General features: G+C 44.9%; 1 protein-coding gene across 1 annotated transcript; it reads right to left on the minus strand.

Moving 5' to 3' along the window:
• Positions 1 to 21858, minus strand: LOC102224437 (kinesin-like protein KIF26A). Its single transcript, XM_023347222.1, has 13 exons — positions 20405 to 21858; positions 18006 to 18201; positions 16002 to 16205; positions 14432 to 14525; positions 14082 to 14350; positions 13018 to 13201; positions 10660 to 10816; positions 9712 to 9874; positions 5802 to 8778; positions 2957 to 3144; positions 2823 to 2846; positions 1998 to 2118; positions 1 to 748 (listed from the first exon to the last, which is right to left on the minus strand). Exons 1-13 carry the CDS (start codon positions 20422 to 20424, stop codon positions 561 to 563), a joined length of 4785 nt encoding a protein of 1594 aa, XP_023202990.1. The 5' UTR covers positions 20425 to 21858; the 3' UTR covers positions 1 to 560.
• Positions 21859 to 22756: the final 898 nt, after the last annotated feature.

A 22756-nucleotide genomic window follows, 5' to 3' on the forward strand; every position in this document is an offset into this window, starting at 1 on the left:
TGTAAACATTTAGTTTGCAACTAAATGTTTGTCTTCCAAACTAAATATTTAGTTTGAAAATCTGACATCAATAAATATGAGAACAATATAGTGAAACTATGACTGGAAATCTGACGCTAACATTTCTTTCTCTTTGGAAGGCTAATTAAATCAAATTACTGCTGTTTTTACAGTGTAACTGTCCAGACAGCAGCTCACCTCTCTCCAGAACCGGACTCGGGTTCCAGCCGCTCGGCTCTCTGGATTCTGACAGAACCGCCAATATCTCAACAATTTCTGTAAAAACGTCTCAATAAAACAACCAGCAGAAACACAAACCTGAGGTTGGATCTCTTCCTCTTTCTACCTAAACTCTGCTTTCATCTTACAAATTTACTGATATTTTCTAAATTATGTTGCATAACGAAGATTTCAGCACCATTAAAACCAAAATAAATACAAAATATGATAAATAAGGAATAAAATAATTAAATAAGGAAGTTCAAATTAATAATAAATCCAGTAAAAAGGCACTTCCAAAGCTCCCATCTTGTTTGTGTTTCGCTCCGTTTCCATGGCGCCTACACCCTGTGGCGGCCGTCCTGCACCGCGGCGGCGCTCGTTGCCGTGGCGACGCTGATGTCGAAGCAGGTCTCCATCATGACGCGGGCCTTGCAGAGGTTGACGCAGCGCTCCAGCTCCGCCGTGGCCTGTGCCAGAGCCTCCAGGTACTCCTGCGACTCCCGGTCCAGGTTCTGGTCCACGTCGACTGCAGGGGAGAAACGGCGACGGTAAAAATAAAAATAAAACGGGCGGGTTGAAACCCTGAGAGGAGGCGCAGAGCGCTGGGACACGGTGGCTCCTGTTTCTGTTATCTGTGCAGCAAACAGCAGAAAGTGTGTCATGTAAATATGGAACCTTTATGAATATCAGGGGAAGAAAGTTTTCTGACAGATCGGAGCAGAACCGAACTCTGGAGAAACTCCCAGAGGAAAAACTTTAAAGGCTGAAGTTACAAACGTCTCAATGCAACAGAAAACCTCCAGATTTAAAGAATCAATGGAAAAAAAGATTCATTTTCATGTTTTCTGACTGAAGAGAAACAAAAAAATGTTCCTGGAAACCATCTGAAGATGAACTGTTCATGAGACAGTTCATGAACTGTTCGTGAGAGTTCTTGAACTGTTCGTGAGACAGTTCATGAACTGTTCGTGAGACAGTCATGAACTGTTCGTGAAACAGTTCATGAACTGTTCGTGAGACAGTTCATGAACTGTTCGTGAAACAGTTCATGAACTGTTCGTGAGACAGTTCATGAACTGTTCGTGAGACAGTTCATGAACTGTTCGTGAGACAGTTCATGAACTATTCGTGAGACAGTTCATGAACTGTTCGTGAGACAGTCATGAACTGTTCGTGAGACAGTCATGAATTGTTCGTGAGACAGTTCATGAACTGTTCGTGAAACAGTTCATGAACCGTTCGTGAGACAGTCAACAAGTCAACAAACAGAACAAAGTTTGATTTCAATCAGATTATTGATTATTGATTGGAAGGTTTCTGTGAAGATGAAAGAAGTCGACCAATAGATAAACAGGCTGGTGCTGCTGCGGGGTCACACAGAGGTCAGGCCTTTGACTGCTGGGGTCACACAGAGGTCAGGCCTTTGACTGCTGGGGTCACACAGAGGTCAGCGCTTTGACTGCTGGGGTCAACCAGGGTTATTTTAAAGACTAGAGACGGAGAACCATCATCATCATCATCATCATCATCATCACCTTCCTCCTTTCTGTGTGACTCATGGACTCGATTTTCACCAGAGAAAAATTTACTTCCTGTTTAGTTTAAAATGGGTAAAAAACACATTTTCATGAAATTAATAAAACATTCAGAAACTATATAAAACCCTAAACTCCTGGCTCATATTCATGCTTCTTATTCGTCTCACACTAAAATAAATACATAAATTAATGTGTTAAATATTTCATATAAACCATAAATAAATGAATGTTTCTCACACTCTGAGCTCCGCCTGCCGGGACGCTGCAGCAGGTGGAGCTTCGCCTGCTGCAGCTCCGCCTGCAGCTCCGCATGGCGCCGCCTCAGCTCCTCCAGTCGCTGCTGCCGCCGGAGCAGGACCTGGGGAGCAGAGAGAACCCGGTCAGAACCAGAACCAGAACCCGGTCAGAAAGAATCCATAATGAAGCTCCAGGTTTTTTCTAAACTGTTTCCATGACGACATGATTTCAGATTGACTGAAAACCTGCCGACTCTTAAAAACACGTTAATTAATCTTTAATTTCCTGAGAGTCTGCTGATACCAACACTGTAAAAAATAACCAACCAAATCAAATTCAACATGAAGACTTTGACAAATCGGAAGAACTGAATCTTGAAAACCTGTAAGAGTTCTGTTCATAAACGACCTAATAATCCAGAAATATAAAACAATAATAATCTAATAATCCAGAAATATAAAACAATAATAATCTAATAATCCAGAAATATAAAACAATAATAATCTAATAATCCAGAAATATAAAACAATAATAATCTAATAATCCAGAAATATAAAACAATAACAATCTAATAATTCAGAAATATAAAACAAAGGCCACAAATGTTTAGAGAAATTAAATTATGAGGGAAAAATTAAATAAAAATGTTTATTTCACATCATTTCAGCTCCTCAGATCATTTTTACCTTCATGTGTTTTTGAAATGAATTATTGATTGATTAGATGATTATTATTATTATAATTATTTGCCTAAACATGAAGATGTTTCATACGAGACGTGCAGCAGCAGCAGATCGAGTTTTAATATTTAACCTATGACCTCACCTTCTCCACGTCCTGGAGCGGCGGCTGAGGAAGAAACGGAGAAAAACCATTCAGAGCCATCATCATCATCATCACCATCGTCACCATCATCATCATCACCATTATCATCTGGCTGAAATAACCCAGAGCCTGACCTCTGACCCCGTCTCCTCCTTCCTCTGCAGCCGCTCCACGTCGTCGATCTCGTACACCTTGATCTCAAACGGCTCCTTCAGGGCGCCGCCCAGCGGCGGCAGGTCCACCCACTGACCTCCGACCTTCCTGCCCAGGCCGGAGGCGTCCGGCAGCGGAGCGGGGATCAGCCGCCGCCGCAGGAAGCCGCCTGGAGGACGGACAGGAAGGGGCGGAGTCAGAGCCGCACAAACTCACAGCATCAACATGTGAAATTCAGAAAGTGACTCATTTATGAGATTCTGATAATTTAGATCATTTTGTTCATAATTCATGAAATTAACAGTTTACAGATATTTGAGTATTTTATTAGCCTGATAAAAAATAATTAATTTTTAACATTGTAACGTTTTGCTACGGTTTAATGTGATGATTAGGAGGAAGTATACATGATATATGAATATATGCTTATATAATCAATTAATCAATAATTATATGATAAATTACAATGATTTTGGTCATTTCCATTCTGAGGATTAAAACATTTTGAAGGGTAATTTTGTTTACAGATAATTCATAATGTATTTCATTTATGGTTCCAGTTATGAGATTTTATTTTATTTTATTTATTGTTTTTGTTTGTTTTATTTTGAATATTTATAATATCTTCCAGTTCCAGGATTAACTTTTTAATTCTGAATTATAAATGTTTTGATCTTTGAGAGAAACTTTATATTATTATCATTATATTACTGATCTCAAAGCAACAATATTATTGTTTATCACATTAAGGAGTTAAAGATACTTTTTATTAATATTTCTGTACTGAATATTTTTATTGATCTGGTGAAATATTCTCATCTTAAATGTTGTAACTTTATGAAATCTGAGCAGAAAATCATCAGAAATAACAGAAATAATGAGTAGAAACCATAAATCTGAGGAATTAATCTATTTAACGTTTCACTACGTGATGAATTACTGAAATAAATAAACTTCAATAATATTCTCATTTATTCAGTGAGTTTCTATTCCTAGATATTTATTTTCTTTAATAGTTTTAGTCTTAAGATTGAGTTTCATCAACAGATTATAAAAATATTTGTTTTGCAGTGTGAGCTGATGTCTTCGTTTTCCATCATCATCATCATCATCCAAATGATTTACAACCAGCAGCTGTCGCTTCGTTACTATAAACAGGATCAATTAGTGAACCAAAGGCTGAAGATAATCAAACTGTGAGAGACGCATCAGACTGAAGGGGGGCGTGGACGGTGTGTGTGTGTGGACGGTGTGTGTGTGTGGACGGTGTGCGTGTGTGTGGACGGTGTGTGTGTGTGGACGGTGTGTGTGTGTGGACGGTGTGTGTGTGTGGACGGTGTGTGTGTGTGGACGGTGTGTGTGTGTGGACGGTGTGCGTGTGTGAAGTGTGAGGTGATAATTGCAGTTGGACGTGTTCGCTGGGAATCCCTCATGAAACTTTCATGAAGGATTCTCGTCGCAGCGTTCTGCATGAATCTCAATCATCCGCAGGAAGCTAGAAAAGGATCTGCGGCTCAGAGGAATCGACGCGCTCAGACATGCTGCAGCACAGCGTTAACCCGACCGCCTCGCTCATCTCGCTCCGATCCACGGAGGAATCCATAAATATGCTAATGTCTCCATCTGACTCCAGATGAGTTTATGACTGTTAGTGTCTGAGTCTGACTGGCCGTCACAACACATTTTAATAATAACTGGTTCTTATGGAAACGTGGAACAGCTCCAGGAGAATTCACTTTGATTTTCCTTTATAGAAGAAAAAAATCTACTTCAGCTTTAGGAAAAGTGGAAACCGTCACTGAGGATTCAGGCGTCTCAGTCGTTATCTGAGTTTCTGCACGTTTCCAGATTTCAGATGTTTAAAAGAAAATAAATCACTGATATTTTTAACTCCATTTTCCACTCTTAAGATCCAGATATTATAGTTAAAATGATCAATTTCAGATGTGATCAAAATGTATAAATATGGACAAAATAAAACTGGATTGGGAGTGCAGGCTAACATTAAGGATCTGAAACGGTCTACTCAAAGCCCTAACCTCACTCCAGTTAAAAATATTAGCAGACTACAGTTTACAACCAATAAAAACCCAAATTCAGCTCCTTGGAAAACTTTAATTTTGCTGACTCGACAGCTGCAAGGCAAACAGGAGGAACATGCCACCAAAGATTGGTGAATTCTAGGATATGGATGGAAAATTGAGTGGAAGGAAAACATGTGGTAGAGAAAAGTAGAAAAACAGGGATAACTACATGGGGATGTTGTGAAAGAAACCCCAGTGAAGAGTTTAAGGGAGACTGACGAGGAGTCAGAGGTCCAGACTGAAACTGATGGAATATTTTCTGCTGCTGCTGCTGCTGTGAGTCGAAGGCGTATGAACCAACTCATCACTTTCTGAAACACTGAACTCCTGACTGAAAAGCTTCAGAAACATGAGGACATGCTTGTCCACTAAGTTCAAACAGCTTATAGATGCTTAGAGCTTTATTCAGGCCTTGGGGCAATGAGGATCAGAAATTATGAATATGTATATTAAATAACGAAGGAGAAACTTTTACTTTCACTGTAATAAATTAAATTGGTACAAAAGACACAAAATCACTAAAGCATCATGGAAATTTTACCAAAACAAGGAGAAGTACCACTTCACTCTTCCAGTAGATCATTTTGTTTGCTGGCTCAGCATAGATTTTCTTGTAAATGGCTCCACCTGGTGGTTAGCAGCTGTACTGCAGGATGTACAGGAGTGAATGCACTGAGGTGGCAGTCAGTTGATCAGCCCATTAAACTGATCATTATAAGGTACAGACTTAATTTCTACTCACCGTTTCCTCTCTTCTTGGGCGATTTGGACACCCTGCCTCGGTTGGACGCTCCGCTCTCGCTCATGGAGTCGTGGGCTGACGAAGTGCTGCCGGTCGTCTCGCTGTCTCGGATCATGCTCTCGTAGCCGCTGCTGCCCCCGCTGTGGTAAAACAAGGCGGTGCGGCCCATGGCGGGGGGCAGCTCCCCGCTGAGGATGCTGCTGTTGTCGCTGCCGTGTCCGCTGCTGTAGCGCTGCGGCCGTCGCGGTGCTGTGATCTTGCTGTAGGGCGAGGGCAGCAGCGTGCTGACGCCACTCGTCCCGCTGTCGGTACCTTCGCTTTCTCCGGCCCCTCTGCTGAGTTGTTTCTGACCAGCGGCGAGCTCGCTGACCCGGCTGTTAGCTGCCCTGCTGATGACCTGCTTGGTTCCCATGATGGTGCCCCTTCCCGTCTTAACTCCGGTTCCAGCTCTGGCAGGAGGTTTGCCAGTTGGGGGTAGGCTGGCATTGGGTCCAGGAGGGGAGCTCAGGCTTCTAGAGCTGCTGGTTGACGATGTTCGAACCTTCAGTCCAGCAGAACCAGCAACACGGGAGTTACCATTGCCTCGGACCTGCGATAGTTTACTGGATGTTGAAAGGAAAGTAGAAGAGGCTTGGGAGGAACAGGCAGTGTTTAAAGGTGGAAGGCCAAGTCTCGGTACAGATCTGTTGGATTTGCAGGTACCTCCTGCAGCAGCACCATTAGCATCTCTGAACACTTCTGGTTTCAGCAGAGTTGAGGTTGGACTGTCTCCTCTCTCCAGAGATCTCAAGCTACCATAGTGCCTGTGAGAATCTGCTTTGGCTCCTCGTGTCTTCAGACTGGAAGATGTTCTGGCAGAACCGTGATCGATTTTTAAACTAGACGTGTTGTGACTGAATGAATCTGCTCGGTGCCTGAAGGTGAACTCCTCCTCTGAGGTTAAGCTTTTAGGGAAAGCAAACCTTCCACTGTCACTGCTCGGTTTTAAGGCACTTGGAAAATTTGTCTTCTGTTCTTGGCTGGACTGTCTGATAAGTGGTGTAGGAGGAGAGATGTTTCCAGAGCCAGACTTAGAGATCATGCTACTTTTCTGGCCATTTGACTTCTTCCCCAGTGATGAAAACCTTAATGTCCCTGTCACACTGGCAGCTACTTGACCACATTTCGTTTCAGAGCTGTGTGAAGTGGAAACAGTTCCCAGAGTTGTTGCACCTCGTGTGAGCCGTGGCAGCTTGATGAGAGTATCTCCTCTTCTGCTGATGGGCTTCTCGCAGCCATCAACGACTCTCTGAGCTGTGGAAGACATTTGTGTCTTCGGAGATCGAGGAACGCTGTTGCTGTTTCCTCCAGACCTTTTGGGGGAAAAGCTAGCTGTGCCACTTCTCATTGGCTTGCCTGCAGAGAGAAACTCAAGCTCTCTTGGATCAACGAAGGTGCTTCCCTGAAACAACAGGTTCTCTTGTGTGTTGTTGCCTACGGCCGCAGAAGAGGTAGGCTTGGTTTTCCTGGGAAGACTGGAGTGATGGGTGTGGTGGAGAGAAGAAGTGGGAGTGCTAAAAGCTCTCACCTTAGAGGATCCTTTAGGTGTGGCTTTGGTGGAATCAGGGAAACCAGAGGCCTTGGTAAATGATGGTTTGTTGGGTGTGGCGGGATCACTATCCAACTCTGAGAAACAAATACCACTGTCATTCAACGAACTCTTCAAGCCATGCTGCAGAAATGGCTGTCGATGGTAAATACTTGGTGAGGTCAGGAAGGACGCGCTCTCTGCTGCTGTACTCTCACCTCTCATGAAAAACCTGTTTGCTGAAGTACTGTCTTCTCTTTCAGCGGGTCTTAATCCTGCAGATGAATGGCAGCCTGATCCTGTAACTCCATGCTGAGTAGTGTAAGCGTCATACTCATCATTGATGCTGCTGATGATGCTGACTGGACCGGAACCTGCAGCTAAGGCCTGCAGCGAACACTCTGGGTTAAAGCTGAGGAGGTTGGCGGGGCGGCCGTTGTCCGGGACGAGGCCGATAGGAAGCTCCTCTATGACGGTGAAGACCAGCTCATCCTCCCCGTTCAGCTCCACGGGCTGCTGGAGCGTGATGGTGGTCCTGAGGAAGTCTCTGTCCAGGCATCTTCCTAGCAAAGCCGCTCGAAGGCCGCTGACCTCCATGGCGTAACCTGTGGAGTGATGGGACCTTTCCCTGTCTGGTAACTCCACAGGTTGGCTTTGTCTTGGTGCTTGACAGCTCATACCCACTGGGGGAGTCCTGCTGACAGGTGCCCCTGAGTCAGGTGCTGTTAAGGGCCTCTGGGGTAACGACTGAGGTGGTGATGGTCTGGTTACGGCTCCTCTAACCTTCTCTCTTACCACAGGCTCTGGATCTGATGAACAAGGCTCACTGGACTGTACCGAACATGGCTGAATGAGGGAACCAGAGAGTTTCTCTCCATCAGCACTGGTCCTTTTGGAGGATTCCACTGGGCTTTCAACCAAAGGGAGTCTGGAGTCTGGTCCGGTTACGTTTAGAGAGGAGTTCTCATCAGATTCTGGTCCAGTTTGATTCTTCATTGGTTGTGCTGCTCTGCTCTCTGTGCTTAACGCGTTTGGAGCTTCACTGCCATCGATGCAATCGAGCCTCTCCTGCAGCTCTGCGAATGTGTTGCACTTAAAGTGATCTCCGTCTGAACGGGGAGAATCTTTGGTTCGCTTCTTGTTCAGGGAGGGAATGATGGGGACAAAGGAAGGCGGGCCCTCATTGTCGCTCAACTCTCGGTCAGATATCGCCGTTCCACCGGGACCAACGTAAATAACGGTGTCGCAGGACTGTTCACTGCTGGAGGAATAGTCAGGATCGCTGGAGAGCAGCAGCGGTAGGTCAGGATCCAGAGCCACGATCCGGGGGTAGAAAGGCTGAACGTGAGGAGGTCGACAGGATGGACCTTCCTCACAGGAACTGTCGCCTCCGGAGGAGCTGGAGGCATACTGGAGACAACAAAACAGTTAGCACAACAAGGACAGATCCAGGCAGAGGAAAGGCGTTAGCCGCTCACCCTCTCACAGCACAGCTAAGCTAGGTTTAGCTTAATCGCTCTTTGGTTACCTAGCAACAACACGTTGAGTAACATGTGCAGTAGCAGTTTCATGTTGCCCAACATACTCGGGCGTACTTTCAACCGCAGAACCGTACTCAGTAAAGCTCTGACAGGAAACTGCTTGGCAGGAAACAGCGTTCACATCCAACTGGTGATGCTTAAAGTCGACCCAATCAATTACAAGAATGCACAGTGTGACTGACACACCTGGCAACTCATCCAGGTGCATTCAGATTGTGGGAAATGAAGGAGTTTGCCACAACAAACGTAGGTATTCGGTACACTTGATTATAAAAGCTCAACCTTCTGGTCGGTGCGCGGCTCACCTGAGCAGTTTCAGGTTTTACCTTTGTGCCTCATAACTGCTTAAGAATAAAAAATACAGACGTGGAGTAAAAGGGGAAAATGAGAGCATCTCAAAACAAAAATGTAGATAAAACAATAAATGTCATGTCATTTGTTTGGAAGAATATTGTACTAATCAATAATTATCAATATTGACTGATAGGAAATGCCTTTATTGTGAAACACTGTTCAGTAATATCACACAGCTGAGTCATGCTGCCGGAAAAAAGGACAATTTGAACTTTGATGTTTTTCCATACAGGAGCTACAAATATGGTGCCAAGCTTTGAATTGGTGACAGAAGTCGTTTCTCATTGCTTATTTAGAAGACTAACAAATAATCAATATTGAATCAGGAGAAACACAAAGACATTGTGTTATTGTGTAAAATGACACAATAGAGAATAAACTCCTTGTTATCAGGATTTTCTCTCAGATCCTTCAGAGAAGCTGTGAAACAAAGTAAAAGATGAAGTACTTTGGATTTCTTCTTCCTCATGCGGTGGATGCGGGACGCCAGCTGCACCGTGGTCAGCGTCTCCATGAAGTTCGCCGCCGAGTCCGAGATGTGGGCGATCATGGTGGTTCGACAGTTGATGTTACCCAGAGACTCGCTGAGCAGCATGGTGAGCTTGCTGTCTCTGAATAATAGATCATAAAAAACCTCGTTAGACCAAAAGAACGAGGAAGAGACGCCAGAGAAACCCCACAGGACCCTGGAGACCGTTCGTTATGCCGCGCAGAAGTTGGACTCAGACGGGCAGAGAGGAATGAGAAGGAATGTCTCATCCCACATTCATGAAGCGCACTTTGAACCGCACGCCACATGCGATCTTCTACCAGACGCACAGAAAGAAACGCTGCCTTTGAAGAGACCTGGAGGAAGCTGCTGAGGGAAACTGGATTTACATACTACAGCTTCCTTCAGCTTCCTGTTAACACCAACAGCAAAGCTGGAAATATTATCAGTTTGGGCTTTTATCTGCATCGACTCATATTGCTTATTTCATGCAAATCAGTGCCGTCAGCTGCAGGTATATGATACTGAAAAGAATATGACCTAATTATTATTTTATTTTATACCAAACATGCAGACTGGATGTAAAGTCCTTAGATCAATTTCAAGACTTTTCCAGAAGGAGAGGTCTGGTGAGATACTGACTGCCTCTAAATAATCTTCATAACCACATTTCAGAAACATGGAAATGTCCCTTTAATTGGACAGCGGAGACAACAGGTCAGTCTTTATTTCACCATCCAGTGAACGTCTTACCATAATCTGAAGTTGAATGACATGAAATGGAAATAACCTGATGAACGGCTCCATGTTGAATCAAAACACACCCAGTGATAAAGAAGGAGTCTGACTCCTCCGTCCCCTGAGGGACATTCGGTCCATCCGTCTTTCCCGAGGTGCGGCTGGTACCTGTAGGGGACGTGCTTGGCCCCGTTGGACAGCGCCAGGATGACGTTCCCCAGAGCGGACAGGGACAGACACTGAGCCGCGCCGCCCTCCCTGGTCCGGCTGATGTCCGTCTCACAGCTGCCCAGGTCCAGCAGGTGGAGACGACTCCGGCCCGACACTGAGGGACACCGGGACATGAAACATTCACAGGAAGCTCTGATCCAAAACTTTAACTATCTATAGTGATTAGTTGCCTGCTGCTGGAATGGACACGAGAAATTAAGATATTTCTGCTAATTTTAGCCCAGAAGTCAAACAAAACCGGATCGACCCAAAAGCCCAAAACTTTTTGATAAGTAACTTTTCAAGAGAAGTAACCTCTGGTCCAACAAGTCCCCATGTCTAGAACCAGAACCAGGAACCTTCATAGACAATCAGAACATTTTATGGAGCTCCTTCAGTGACAAACTGCTGCATCCAAGGCGCACAAACAGGCGTTACAGCATATCCTTCCTCTCAGCTGTTAAGTCTAACAGAGTCAATTCTATTTTTAATCAATTTAACTGAAGGGTCTGAAATTCATTAATCACATTTTGATTTTAATTTACTGACAAAATAAGCAACATTTTCAATCCAAAAACCATTTTTGCTGCTAAATCATTATTTTTGCTGTTGTGCACCAGATTTACGGACGTGCCAGAAACATGCAGATACAAAGGTTCCACTCTGAACTTCTGTATGTAAAAAATGCAATTAATTGAGCTGAATGTTTAACATATTTAAATTTATGTCATTAATTCATCAAAATTAACATATTAAAGTCTAAAACCATCAATGCTCCTAAAAGCCCAGTAAGTGTTTTCATCCCTGTGGTATTTGCAGTTATTTGGCATTTTAATGATTTTAAAAGACATTTCTGCTGGTTTTGAATATCTCTGCTTTTCTGCACATCTTTAATTTTATTTTGTTGTTTTTTTAATGCACATTATTAATTTAAAAAGTGACCCTACATAGCTCCACATCCCTGGTATCTGAATATGTTGTTAACTGTATTGTTATGATGTAATCTTCTGAGCAGGATGTTATTTTTAATCTTGTTTTATGTATATTTTTATGTCCCAAACAATAAAAGCTGCTTCCCCAGATCCAGATTTAACGGTTTCAGATAAATGCGTCTCCAGTTCAGCTCCTGGTTGTTTCCATGTCTCTAATCAGCTCTGATAAATATTCAGCAGCATTTTAACCGCCTGCTTATTCCAGTAATTCAGAGTAATGAGGTTGTGAAAGTTCAACTGCCCGCATCAGCAGGATTTAGAAACTGCTGAGAGCAGCTGAGCGTCCCCCTTTCTGCCCGCCGCCCCATAAACACGGCGGGACGCGAGTCGCCGGGCCTCATTAGGCGTCCTGATGGTTTCCAGGAGTGGACAGTAAAACACCGGTAGCCGTGGAAACGTCTCTGCTGTGACAGGTGGACGGGTGGTGGGGGATTGTTAGCTGTTCTGAGCTCCAGATGAAGCTAATTAGCGGCTACATGTTAGCAGCAGGAGGAAGACGAGCTTCAGGAATTTATTTCTGCCTCCGAGTCTCTGAGCTGCAGTTTCACTCCAACAAGCAAAAAGATCCGATTTCATTTCCACTTCAGATGTCTGACTTATTGATTATTAAACTCTCAGCATGCTAAAGGGGCATTCTGCAATTTTATTCTGTGTTTCTGTCTTTACTTTGTGCAGAAGGAAATAATAGCGGATGACCTGGTCAAACCAACAGACAAACTCTATATTTTATTCATACAACCTTTATGTGTTTTGGCATAAACAAAATGTGGCATTAATCCCTAAATGATGATGAAGATCCCAGGAAGAGAGTCTTAATCACTGCAACTGTGAGGCTCTTCAGTCAGAGTTTGTTGTTTTTAAATCAGCTACTTAAATAAATTAATAAATCTGACATTTATTTTGCTATTATTTGCAGTAAAGGTATTTTTTTTTAGCAGTATAGGCTTTAATGCCTCTCCGCAATGAAGAAGCCGTCATTCAAAAAGCAAAAGTTACAATTACAGTTTGCAACTGTGAAGTAAGGAGGTGGCAGCATCATGCTGTGGAGCGGTGAACTTCAGGTGGCTTGTGAGGAAATATTGAATCAGCATATCAAGACATCAATGACGAATTTTAAAGACAAAAAAAACAAAACGGTGTCCCTCGATAAAAGAGCAACTAAATTCAAAATTAAACCCTAAATTAAACAGCAAAAAGTCTGCGGCTTTAAAATTAAATTGAAAAGACAAAAAGGAGAAGAAATTGTCTCAATATGTTTTTTAAAATGCTAATTAGTTGAAATCTCCCGGCGTTTTGTCAGCCGCTGCCCTTTGACCCCTCTGACCTGTTGCCTTGTTGCTCTTGTCCGCCCTCTCCTGGTAGAGGTGAAGCGTGAACAGGAAGTGGGAGTTCCTCCGGGCGTCCTGGTCGCTCGGCGTCCGGCTGCTCCTCCTCTCCGCCAGAGCGGCGTCCAGGAAGTAGGCGGCGCGCTCGGCGCTGGTCACACGCAGCTCCGTCTGGTTCTGCAGCTGATCGGAGAGAACAGAAAAACTAATTTAATTATTTCTGCAATTAGAAGAGAAATTTCTTAGAAACTTAAAACAAGAACCATCACAATAGTATAATAATAATCATCACAATAATATTATCAAGGAGCTGCAGGAGATTTCAGGTTAAACCTTTCTTCATTTTGCTCTGATTCCCCGTATTTAAAGAACTCCTGACTTTAACTGAACTCTGGTTGAAATGAAAACGTCTGAATCTCTGAGCCGCTTCTTCGCCTCGCAGAGATAAAAGGCAAAACGAGACAGAATGGGGTTTGATAAAATAAGGACGTCGGTATGAGTGGGGCACAGAAAAGTGTGCAGTGACAGAAGAAGAAAATTAAAGCGAGAGCAGATAAAAAGAGTCAGACTGAAGGAGCCTGGGGAGATAAAAGAGAGGAAGATCCAAACTAATTGGACGGTTCTGGAGAGCGACGAAGTCCCAGGAGGTGAAGAGGAGGTCAGAGGAAAGTGTGAGAAGAAGAAGAGGACAGGAAGCTTAAAGGACGACTGCACACAAAATATCCAAGACTCTCAGCACAGAATCGTGTGAAACGGGTTTGTTGCGTCCTGCTACTTTGCTTCAGCTACATGACGTTCAAAGTTTGTTTGATTCATCCTGATATCGTATCGGGTCAATATCGGTATCGGGTCAATAATCAAAGCTGTGGTATCAGTATCGTATCGTGTTCCACATGATGCATAATGCTGCGTTGTGCTTCATCACTAATTACATTTACTTTATAACTTATTAAGATAATTATCCTTCTAGGACTAGTTTAGATTTTATTTGATCAACTAACTTTAATGAACAAAATCGTCTTCATTTACAGAAAGTGGATGCAGTCGTAGCGTTTCTGCGTACCTGGGAGCCGCAGACAGGATCCTCCCGCAGTGACACGGCCGGCCCCGGGGCCTCCGCTTGGTCCCCCGCCGAGGCAGAGAGTTCAGCCAGCAGGTCGGAGAGCGCCTCCTCCTGGCCGGAGATCTCCACCGCCGACACTCTGACAGAGAAACGAGCCCCGCTTTTCTCCCTGCGCTCCTCGATGAGCTTGAAGAGCCAGGAGATGGCCGTGGGCGCCACGCCCAGGCTCTGGGTGGAGCAGTCCCGGCCAATCATGGTGTACGTCTTCCCTGGGGGGCGGAGCCAGTGCGAACACGGGGTTCAACAGGGATGTGTGTGTCGGTGTGTGAAGGAAAAAGAGCGGTTGTTACCCAGGTTGGCGTGTCCATAACAGAAGATGCAGCCGTCGGCGCCGTTCACCACCGACTGGATGACCTCTGACACGGTTCCAGAACAAACCTCAGCCTGTCAGGAGCCAGAGGTCAGACCGGGTCATCATGTTATGACATGTAGCAGTGTGTGACGCGAGGTTTGAACTGAGCAAACCTGTTTTTACAGTGAGGAACGTGGAACAAACTGAGTTCATCCTGAGTCATTTAAAGGAGCAGAATTATGAAAAATCAACTTTTTAAAAAATCTTTCCATCATGTTTTCATGTTTTTCCCTCGTCAGAAACAAACCTGGAGTTTTACTTTGATTCCTTAATGTTTGATAAGTCCTTTAATCTCCATGGCAACCACTCAGCTGCAAAACACCTAGGTGGACCTAGCCCCGCCTCCGAGTCACAGCTCCTCCCTCATTCAGCTCCTTCAGACTAGCCAGCAGCGATTAGCAAACAGCTGCTGAGCTCTTTATAGGAGCTGCTGCTCAGAGCAACGCTGGTTAAAACGTTAAAGAGTTAATAGAGGAGCCATGTTGGGATGACTTCCTGGAGGCGGAGCTTCAGAAAGAGCAGGAGTTTCTTAAAGAGACAGAGGCCCAATTTCAAGGCATTAAATCTGGAAGTATAATTTCTCTTAAGTCATATTTGATATTTTTTATAACAGCTGAAGGTAACAGTTACCTGATTGTGCTGTAAAATGGGAACATGTACCTGGGAAACACAAACCTTTAACATCACTGTGACCAAACGCTACCTAAAGAGTTATGATGTGACGTTTAGGGGAAAATTTCAGACATTTCACTGGCAGAAAGCGAAAATATTACTTGCTTAAAACCTGACTATAACTTAGGATATTAACTGAAGGTTCAACTAACAACCCTTCAGATGTGACTTTCCAGACGCTCAGTTACTCCAAAGTCTGTTTCATTTGTTCAGGTTGGAGCTCAATGAATCAGTTCATTTCACGCTGGACAGACTGAGTGAAGAACTGGATGTTAAATATCAGCAGTAGAGGAAGTTAATGCCAACACTCCACTCCAAAAACTTTACAACGCTCCTTTAAAACCGTTAAGTTAAGCCGTTAATTTTACGATTGACATTTAAAATAAATTTCTGGAACATGAGCCACAGGGAGGCTTTGATATTTTTTAGCTTCATAAACCATAAAACATTTTGTGGCTCAGAAGAGATGAACTGGTTCTGGGATCATGTTGGGTTTAACTTTATCTGAGGTCACATGTGGTTCATCATGTCACAATGTGATGCAGCATTTCTGTTTTTATGCATCTTGTATACAATGATGCATAACAAGGAGGAAAGGTGAAAAGGTCACAGCCTGATTTTATGATCTGCTGCTTCCTGACAGCTCAGCTCTGCTGCTTCACATCAGACGGTATCAAACTGCAGCTCTGATCTGATCCATCTGCTGCTGTCGCCTCTCTGGGGATGAGGAGCTGATGAAGAGCTCAAACTGCGGCTGCGTGCTCTGAATCTACATCGACCTGCTCTGGTTCAGGCAGCGAGGATGAGGAGGATGAAGTGTTGGGAGCTTCTCCCACCTGTGAGGCATCCTGAGTGAAGATGGCGTCGAAGGTGAAGGTCTTGGGAGCCGCGGCGATGGGTCGCCTCTGACAGGAAGTGGAGTTCCCGCCGCTCGGAGTCTCAATCAGAGTCAGCTGCTTCTTCCGGCCGTCCACCTTCAGGAAGGACTTGGACTCCGAGTCGCTGCTGTTAGCCGAGCTGATGCGGACCATGACCCGAACCTGAGGACGGACAGGAAGTCCACGTCAGAGACCAGGTCCAGAGCAGAGCAACAACTTCCTGTCTGATAGACAAACTATAATCAATACAGTGGAGGGAACTGCTAGCTAAAAGGCTAGCTGCGCTAACACTAAAGGACTAATCCTAAACATTAGTTCTGCTATTGCTAATGTGTTGTACCAAGCTAATGCTAAAGCGCTATCTTCTACCATCGCGATGCCCAACATGTTAAGTTAAAACATGTACTGTGACACTTATTAATTTCCCTCATGTTCAATTAATTATAATTATTAAAATGAAGCTAAATGCTGAAGCCGTTCAGATTATCTCTGTCCTTTAATAACTGAAACCTTCAAGCTCCTATTTAATTTTGACATTACAGTCCACATAGTTACTGTATCTGTGTTTCTATCTTTTCCTCTTCCGTCCGTTTTATTTTGTTCCTTTAAGTTTCTTAAAGTTTTTAGGGGGGAAAGAACAAGAGAGGAAATGGAACTGCTGCGTAAACAGACTTCAAAATAAGAGCATGAACATAAACAACTAACTACTTGAAGAATTTTTAACAGTCGAGAACAAAAACTTTTATTCAACTGAAAGTTTAAGAAACCAGCAAAGTCAATTAGTGCTTCAGAATTTAAATTAGAGGGAGATAAATTACCAGAAACATTAAATTAAAATCTGATATTAGCGCTAATGCTAATAACGCTAAATCCACTAAGAATTTATTAGCGCAAAATAAATCTGAAGCATATCTTGGTTGTCCATAATTGGCCACTTTTGGTCTCCAGGTCCAGATCTCAGTCAGTCTCTGGTGACCCGCCTGTCGGCCTGCAGCTTCGTTTTCTGGGATTAAATCTGTTTTTACCAACTGGAGCCGCAGAACAAACTAATCCCATCAACTGAAATGTTCCTGAGCTGCAGCTCGGTGTCTGGCCGCCGGGTCGGGACTCTGCTGGAGTTTATCGGCCGTCACGGAGCTGCTGAGTCGGCGGCGGGTCAACAACCAGCGGGTCAACTTCAGAGCAAAATCGATCAGAATCAAAGAGTCGCAGACAGGAAACAGCAGCTGCCTCGGTTTTCATGTCAAACACGTTCAGAAGACAAAGCAGCTGCTGGAAGAACCGCAAACGGCCTTGATCCAGAGGATGCTGCTGTTACCATAGCAACCACAGGTGAGGGGAACCGAGGCAACATGAAGGACGGCGAACCAGGCTGATGATTCTGAGACGGCGGCGTGTCGCAATTAATGAACTCGTTAAGGATCGAGTGATGAAGAGGAGCTTAACGAGAGAGGAGAGGAAGGTCAAAGGTCACAACAAGCTGCTGGCCAAAAAGGTTCATCATTAAACCTTAAGAAGATCATCAAAAGATTTAATAAGTTTTATCAGGAAATTAGGAAAACAAGAAGGAAACAGAGGAAGAAAGAAAGAAGGAAGGAAGGAAGGAAGTTGTGAATAAAGGAGTAAAAGAATGAATGAAGGAGAAGCAGAGCGCTGAGGAGAGTCCATCAATGTTTATGAGCCTCTGAGGAACAACTGCTGTAAACAAACGGCTTCAGTTTATGAGCAACGAGCTGCAATAAACGAGGAAGAGGACGAGGAAGAGGAGGAGGAAGGGGAGGAGGAGAAAGAGGGAGAGGAAGAGGAGGAAGAGGAAGAGCGGTTCTGCTGCTGAGTAGAACCTGCAGAAAAACTCCAAACTCAGGATTTGTCCGGATTTGATCAGAAATGTTTCTATAGACAAACTGAGAGGAATTGGGTTGTGGGTTTGATTCCCTCACCAGAACCCGGACGGCGTCCTACCTTCCCCATGCCGGGCGTGTCCTTGACCTTTGACCCGGCCCGTAGGAGGCATGGCGGGACGGCGGGCGGCGACAGCTGCAGGGCCCCGCCGAAGCCTCCGGTGAACAGCGGCGGGTCCGGCGCCGGGGCCTCGGGCGACGCCGCCGGGTCCGGCTGGGACTTCCTCCTGCGGGACAAACTGAGCTTCTGAGCCGCCCTGCAGGGAGACAGAACCAAGACAGAACCGGTTCTGGTTCAGAAACGGATCAGAAAGATCAAACATTTATAGATATAAACAAAACAGATACAAATGTTAGAGTCCGTTTGGTTCTGACCAGACCCGCCAGCTGGAGGAACAATCAGAACTTTAAAACATCAAACCAGAACCAGAACCTGAACCAGAACCTCTGATTGACCCCAGAACTTTAGTAAAACTCCAGAGGAAAACGCTGAACCTGTTTCTGATCTGGTTCTGGTTCTTCAGTCTGAGACAAAGTTTCTCCTCCAACCAGGACAAGAAATCTTCTCTCTTCTCTGATGGATCCACGTTTGGGTCGGTACCGAACCGTAAAACATTTGAGCCAATAAAAACGTTTGATGAAGCTCCTCAGATTTCAAAACGTCTCTCGTTTTCCAACCGATTCTGTTTTTAGCGACAGATAAATTTAACGCTGCAGCTAAAGAGGAACAAACAGAGTTGGATTACCGGGCTGAGGAAGAGGAAGAGGAAGAGCGTCCCTGCACTCCTCCTCTTCATCCCTCCATCCGCAGCGAGTCCAATCAGAAAACAGAGCGTGTAATCGTAGCGCCATGAAGGACGGCCTGCAGGGATTCACCACCGTGTGTGTTCCCTCACACAGGCCAGAGAGCGCACAGGGCCGGGGGCGTGTGTGTGTGTGTTGGTGTGTGTGGGTGAGGGTGTGTGTGTGAGGGTGTGTGTTGGTGACATTTATGCTTCATCGCTGGGATTTGCCGACAAATGTTAACAAGAGACACAAAAATCGCCCAGGAATAATCTGATTCCACACGGAGGCGACAAGATTTTCTGCAATCTGAGGAAAAAGTCGCAAAAGTTTTCTGCAGATTATTCACCGAACAAAAACCAGAACGAAAGAAAAGGAAAGAAAAGAAAAGTTAAAGAGAGAGAGGCAGAAAGCTGAGAGGAAAGCAGCTTCAGACATCATGATTCAGCTGAACGGAGCTGATCTGGATCAGCAGTGTGAATATTAACGACCCGGCAGAACCAGCAGAACTTTTCCTGACATCCTGAGGACTAAATGAGAATAAATCATAGAGACCAACAAGCTGAGGACAGAAACGTTATGAAAGTAAAGAAGCCGACTGATCGTTCAGTGCTTTGTCCAACCATATTAATGGAAAGTTGAGTGGAAGGAAAAAGTGTTAAAAAGAGGACATGGGATCCAAACCTCTTCTGAACCAGAATCGACACCAGAATCATCTAAACCTGCGTTCACACTGCAGCCTGAAGTGACACAATTCAGATTTTTGGTCAAATCTGATTTTTTTTGCCGGCCGTTCCAGATAAATGCGACCTGAACGTGACCCGCATGCGCAGCAGAGGGCGCCATAGCCTCAGCGTTCTGCCAACCGCCATAAAGAAGAAGTTCTCAGTGTTTGTGGAGGTAAACATGGACGCTAACGGTGCAGCAGAGCTTACATGTTTGAAGTTGTTGTCCGACCAGAACCAGCATATTAACAACTTAATCCTCATGGTTGTTGATATTCTTCCTGCCTTGAGTATCGGAGACATTCAGGTCGGGTGGATGTGACCTGGACGTTGGGTCACATTTGAATCGGATACCAAGTGACCTGGGTCGCTTTCTGAGAGAATCCAGCCGTTTAGGTCGGATACATCAGAACCGGGTCACTTCAGGCTGCAGTGTGAACGCAGCCTTAGATTCCCTCTGCTGATCAGCTCTATGCTGGATTCATTTCCAGAACCATTTCATTCAGCGCTGTGCCACGGTTTCTACAGGACGACCAGAGACACCAGAACCAACGAAGAAGAGCTGCAGGTCAGTTTAAAGCAGCAGCAGAACCAAAGAAACAGCTGAAATGAATCCCAACAGAACCTGTGATGAGGGAGGCAGCAAATTCTGATGTCACCATGAGAGGAAAACCTTCCCGTCCTACCATCACAAACAGAAACAGGGAGTCTGTTAAACTCTACTTGGACTTTAACTGGACCAAAGAGCTGAGCTGTCAGGTCCAGATGGTCCAGGTTTGGTCGGGTTTGTTCTGATTCTCTTCATCACTCTACCGTCTCTCTGAGGTTCTGACCAGGCTCAGGAGGAAACTCCTAAAAATAATCACTGACATCCAGGAATGTGAAAAATGTTCAGAAACAATCAGAAAACACAAAGTTTCCTCTGCAGCCGTTAAAACGATTCTCTACTCACAGATCCTTCCAGTCCATCATCTCCTCACAGCCTTTGGCCTGGAACGTCCAAACTGGTTTTGTCCAAACTGGTTTTCATCCTGATGCATCATGAAAAGGCAGATTTACTCCGAGTGAGAGAAGAAAACCCAAACGGAAACAGGAACTGAGCTTCGTTTACTGGTCAAACTGGACCAAGAGATCATGTTCCATAAACCTGCATCCAGAGATATACGGTTCAAACTCATCTTTTATTATTCCCAGGAACATTTGATCGTTTTTCCAGTCGGATTCATGCATCCAGATTTATTCAAACATTTGCTAAGCATCAAATCTGGAACTTTCTGCTCCAGAGAATCCGTCAGTTTTCACTGCAAACATGTCAAATCTGGATCCTGAGCTTCATCAGGGTTTGGTGAAAAGTTTCTGTTCTCCATCCATCAGCTGGAGGTCTGGAGACGTTCTTCCCTCCAGAGACAGGAAAACATCCAGCTAAACTCCTGCAGCCGGACACAGCGTCGGTCCGTCGGTCTGTTGACCCGTCGGTCCGTCGGTCCGTTTTCTCCTTCCAGACACGAAGCAAACTGGACTCGGCTTCACAAAGTTCATCAATGAGTCTTCAGAAAGTTTCTCTTTGGATAAAACCATCAGATTCCATCTAAATCCTTTTATTTACAGGTTTTCTCATCCCAGTCTGAGTCCAGCAGCTCAAACTGGTTCCTTCCCATTAGTTCATCAGTTCATCCCATTCAAGGAGAAAATGTGGGAATGTTTTCAAAGTGTTCAGGAAATCCAGCAGATCAAGACAGAAACTAGTTCAGGAACGCCGACTTCATCAGAGTCATTTCTGTTCAGGAACGCGTTCCCCGGTTTGTCCTGTCTGTCTGTCCTCCTGTCTGTCTCTCTGTCCTCCTGTCTGTCCTCCTGTCTCATCCCGGTCTGCCACCAGGCGGATCAAAGGGAACTTTTAGGGAGCAGCTGCAGACGTTTCCCCTCCGTCCTCCTCCACCTGTAAACTCGACGTCTTCATCCGCTCCTCTAGTCGACCATCCTCTCCATCCAACTCCTCTCTGATCTCTTCACCTCTTCTTTCCTGGTTGTTTCTCCTCTCATCCCTCTGTTTCTCCTCTCATCCCTCTGTTTCTCCTCGTCTCCATCTTCTCCTCATTCCCTGGTTTTTCTCTCCGTTTCCTCCTGCTGTCTCCTCTCTCCTCTCCTGTAGCTCCTCAGTCTGTTCCTGCAGTCTGTATCGCAATGCTGCTCCGCTCAACCCCTCCCACCTTCCTCCTCCTCCTCCTCCCCCTCCTCCTCCTCCTGTAACTCCAGGAGAGAGAGGGATGAAAGGACGCGACAGCAGCAAAGGAGGATGAAGGACTGGAACAAGAGGTGGAAATAAAGCGGGTGGATTCCTGATTCTGGTTGCTGTTGTTGCCGGGAAACACAGGAGAAGCTGCAGCCTTCCTCCTCTTCCTCCTCCTCCCCTCCTTCTCCTCTTCCTCCCTGTCCGTCTGCCTCTCTCACCTCCTCTGCCTCTTTTTGCAGCCCCACCCTCCTGAGAAAACCCTATACACACACACACACACACACACACACTGCATGAATACTTCATGAGACGACTGACACCCCCTCTGCTGGATTTCAAACTCACTCTGTGTGTGTGTGTGTGTGTGTGTGTGTGTGTGTGTGTGTGTGTGTGTGTGTGTGTGTGTGTGTGTGTGTGTGTGTGTGTGTGTGTGTGTGTGTGTGTGTGTGTTGGACCGTAGGTCCGGCCCAACAGATGGATTAGTCAGATTACAGAGCAGGGCCGCGTTAACACTGTCTGTGTTCATGTATTAATTATTTCTCATCCAAACTCAGATTCTCCTCAGATGAAAGTAAAAAGTGATTCTGTTTCTCTCAGGCTGAAGGACCTTAATGAGGAGGAGCTGCTGCTGCCTGACAGGAAACTCTGAGCCGTCAGCAGGAAATCCAAGCAGCTCAGACTGTCGGGACGTCGGTTTGTTTCCAAACTGGATGTTCAGGTTGGAAAACAGAAACAGAGAAAATATCAGGAGCAAAAAGTGAATAAATGAGAGAAATGAAACTCTGACTCCATCTGGACTGAAGGAAATCAGTTTGATTACATCCAGAAGAAACATTTAAAGATGAACTTCAGAGTATGGAGCTAGAAAAGTGCCAACGTTTGCTGATGACGGTGTCGTTTATCATCACCACCAAGAACTTCTGAAAAACTTTCCTTCATACCTGAAGATCTGATCTGGACCAAAAACTGAAATCAGAATTTTAACATTTCTACTTAAAATGCCTTTTAGTGCCAGTCCAACAATTTGTTTTTAAAATTACAACAATAATCCTGAATCATATTATGAGAAAA

The sequence above is a fragment of the Xiphophorus maculatus genome, chromosome 15 (genome assembly GCF_002775205.1).
Source record: "Xiphophorus maculatus strain JP 163 A chromosome 15, X_maculatus-5.0-male, whole genome shotgun sequence".
Classification (NCBI taxonomy): domain Eukaryota; kingdom Metazoa; phylum Chordata; class Actinopteri; order Cyprinodontiformes; family Poeciliidae; genus Xiphophorus; species Xiphophorus maculatus.

Bases quoted from the DNA above. Each gene is read 5' to 3' on its own strand.
- LOC102224437 (XM_023347222.1), bottom strand. From the start codon at position 20,424: ATGATGGACTGGAAGGATCT. The intron at 8,779-9,711 runs GTACTTCATCTT...TGTTGTCTCCAG, and splicing joins TGAGGAAGAAGAAATCCAAA to TATGCCTCCAGCTCCTCCGG. The intron at 3,145-5,801 runs GTGAGTAGAAAT...TCCGTCCTCCAG, and splicing joins GCCCAAGAAGAGAGGAAACG to GCGGCTTCCTGCGGCGGCGG.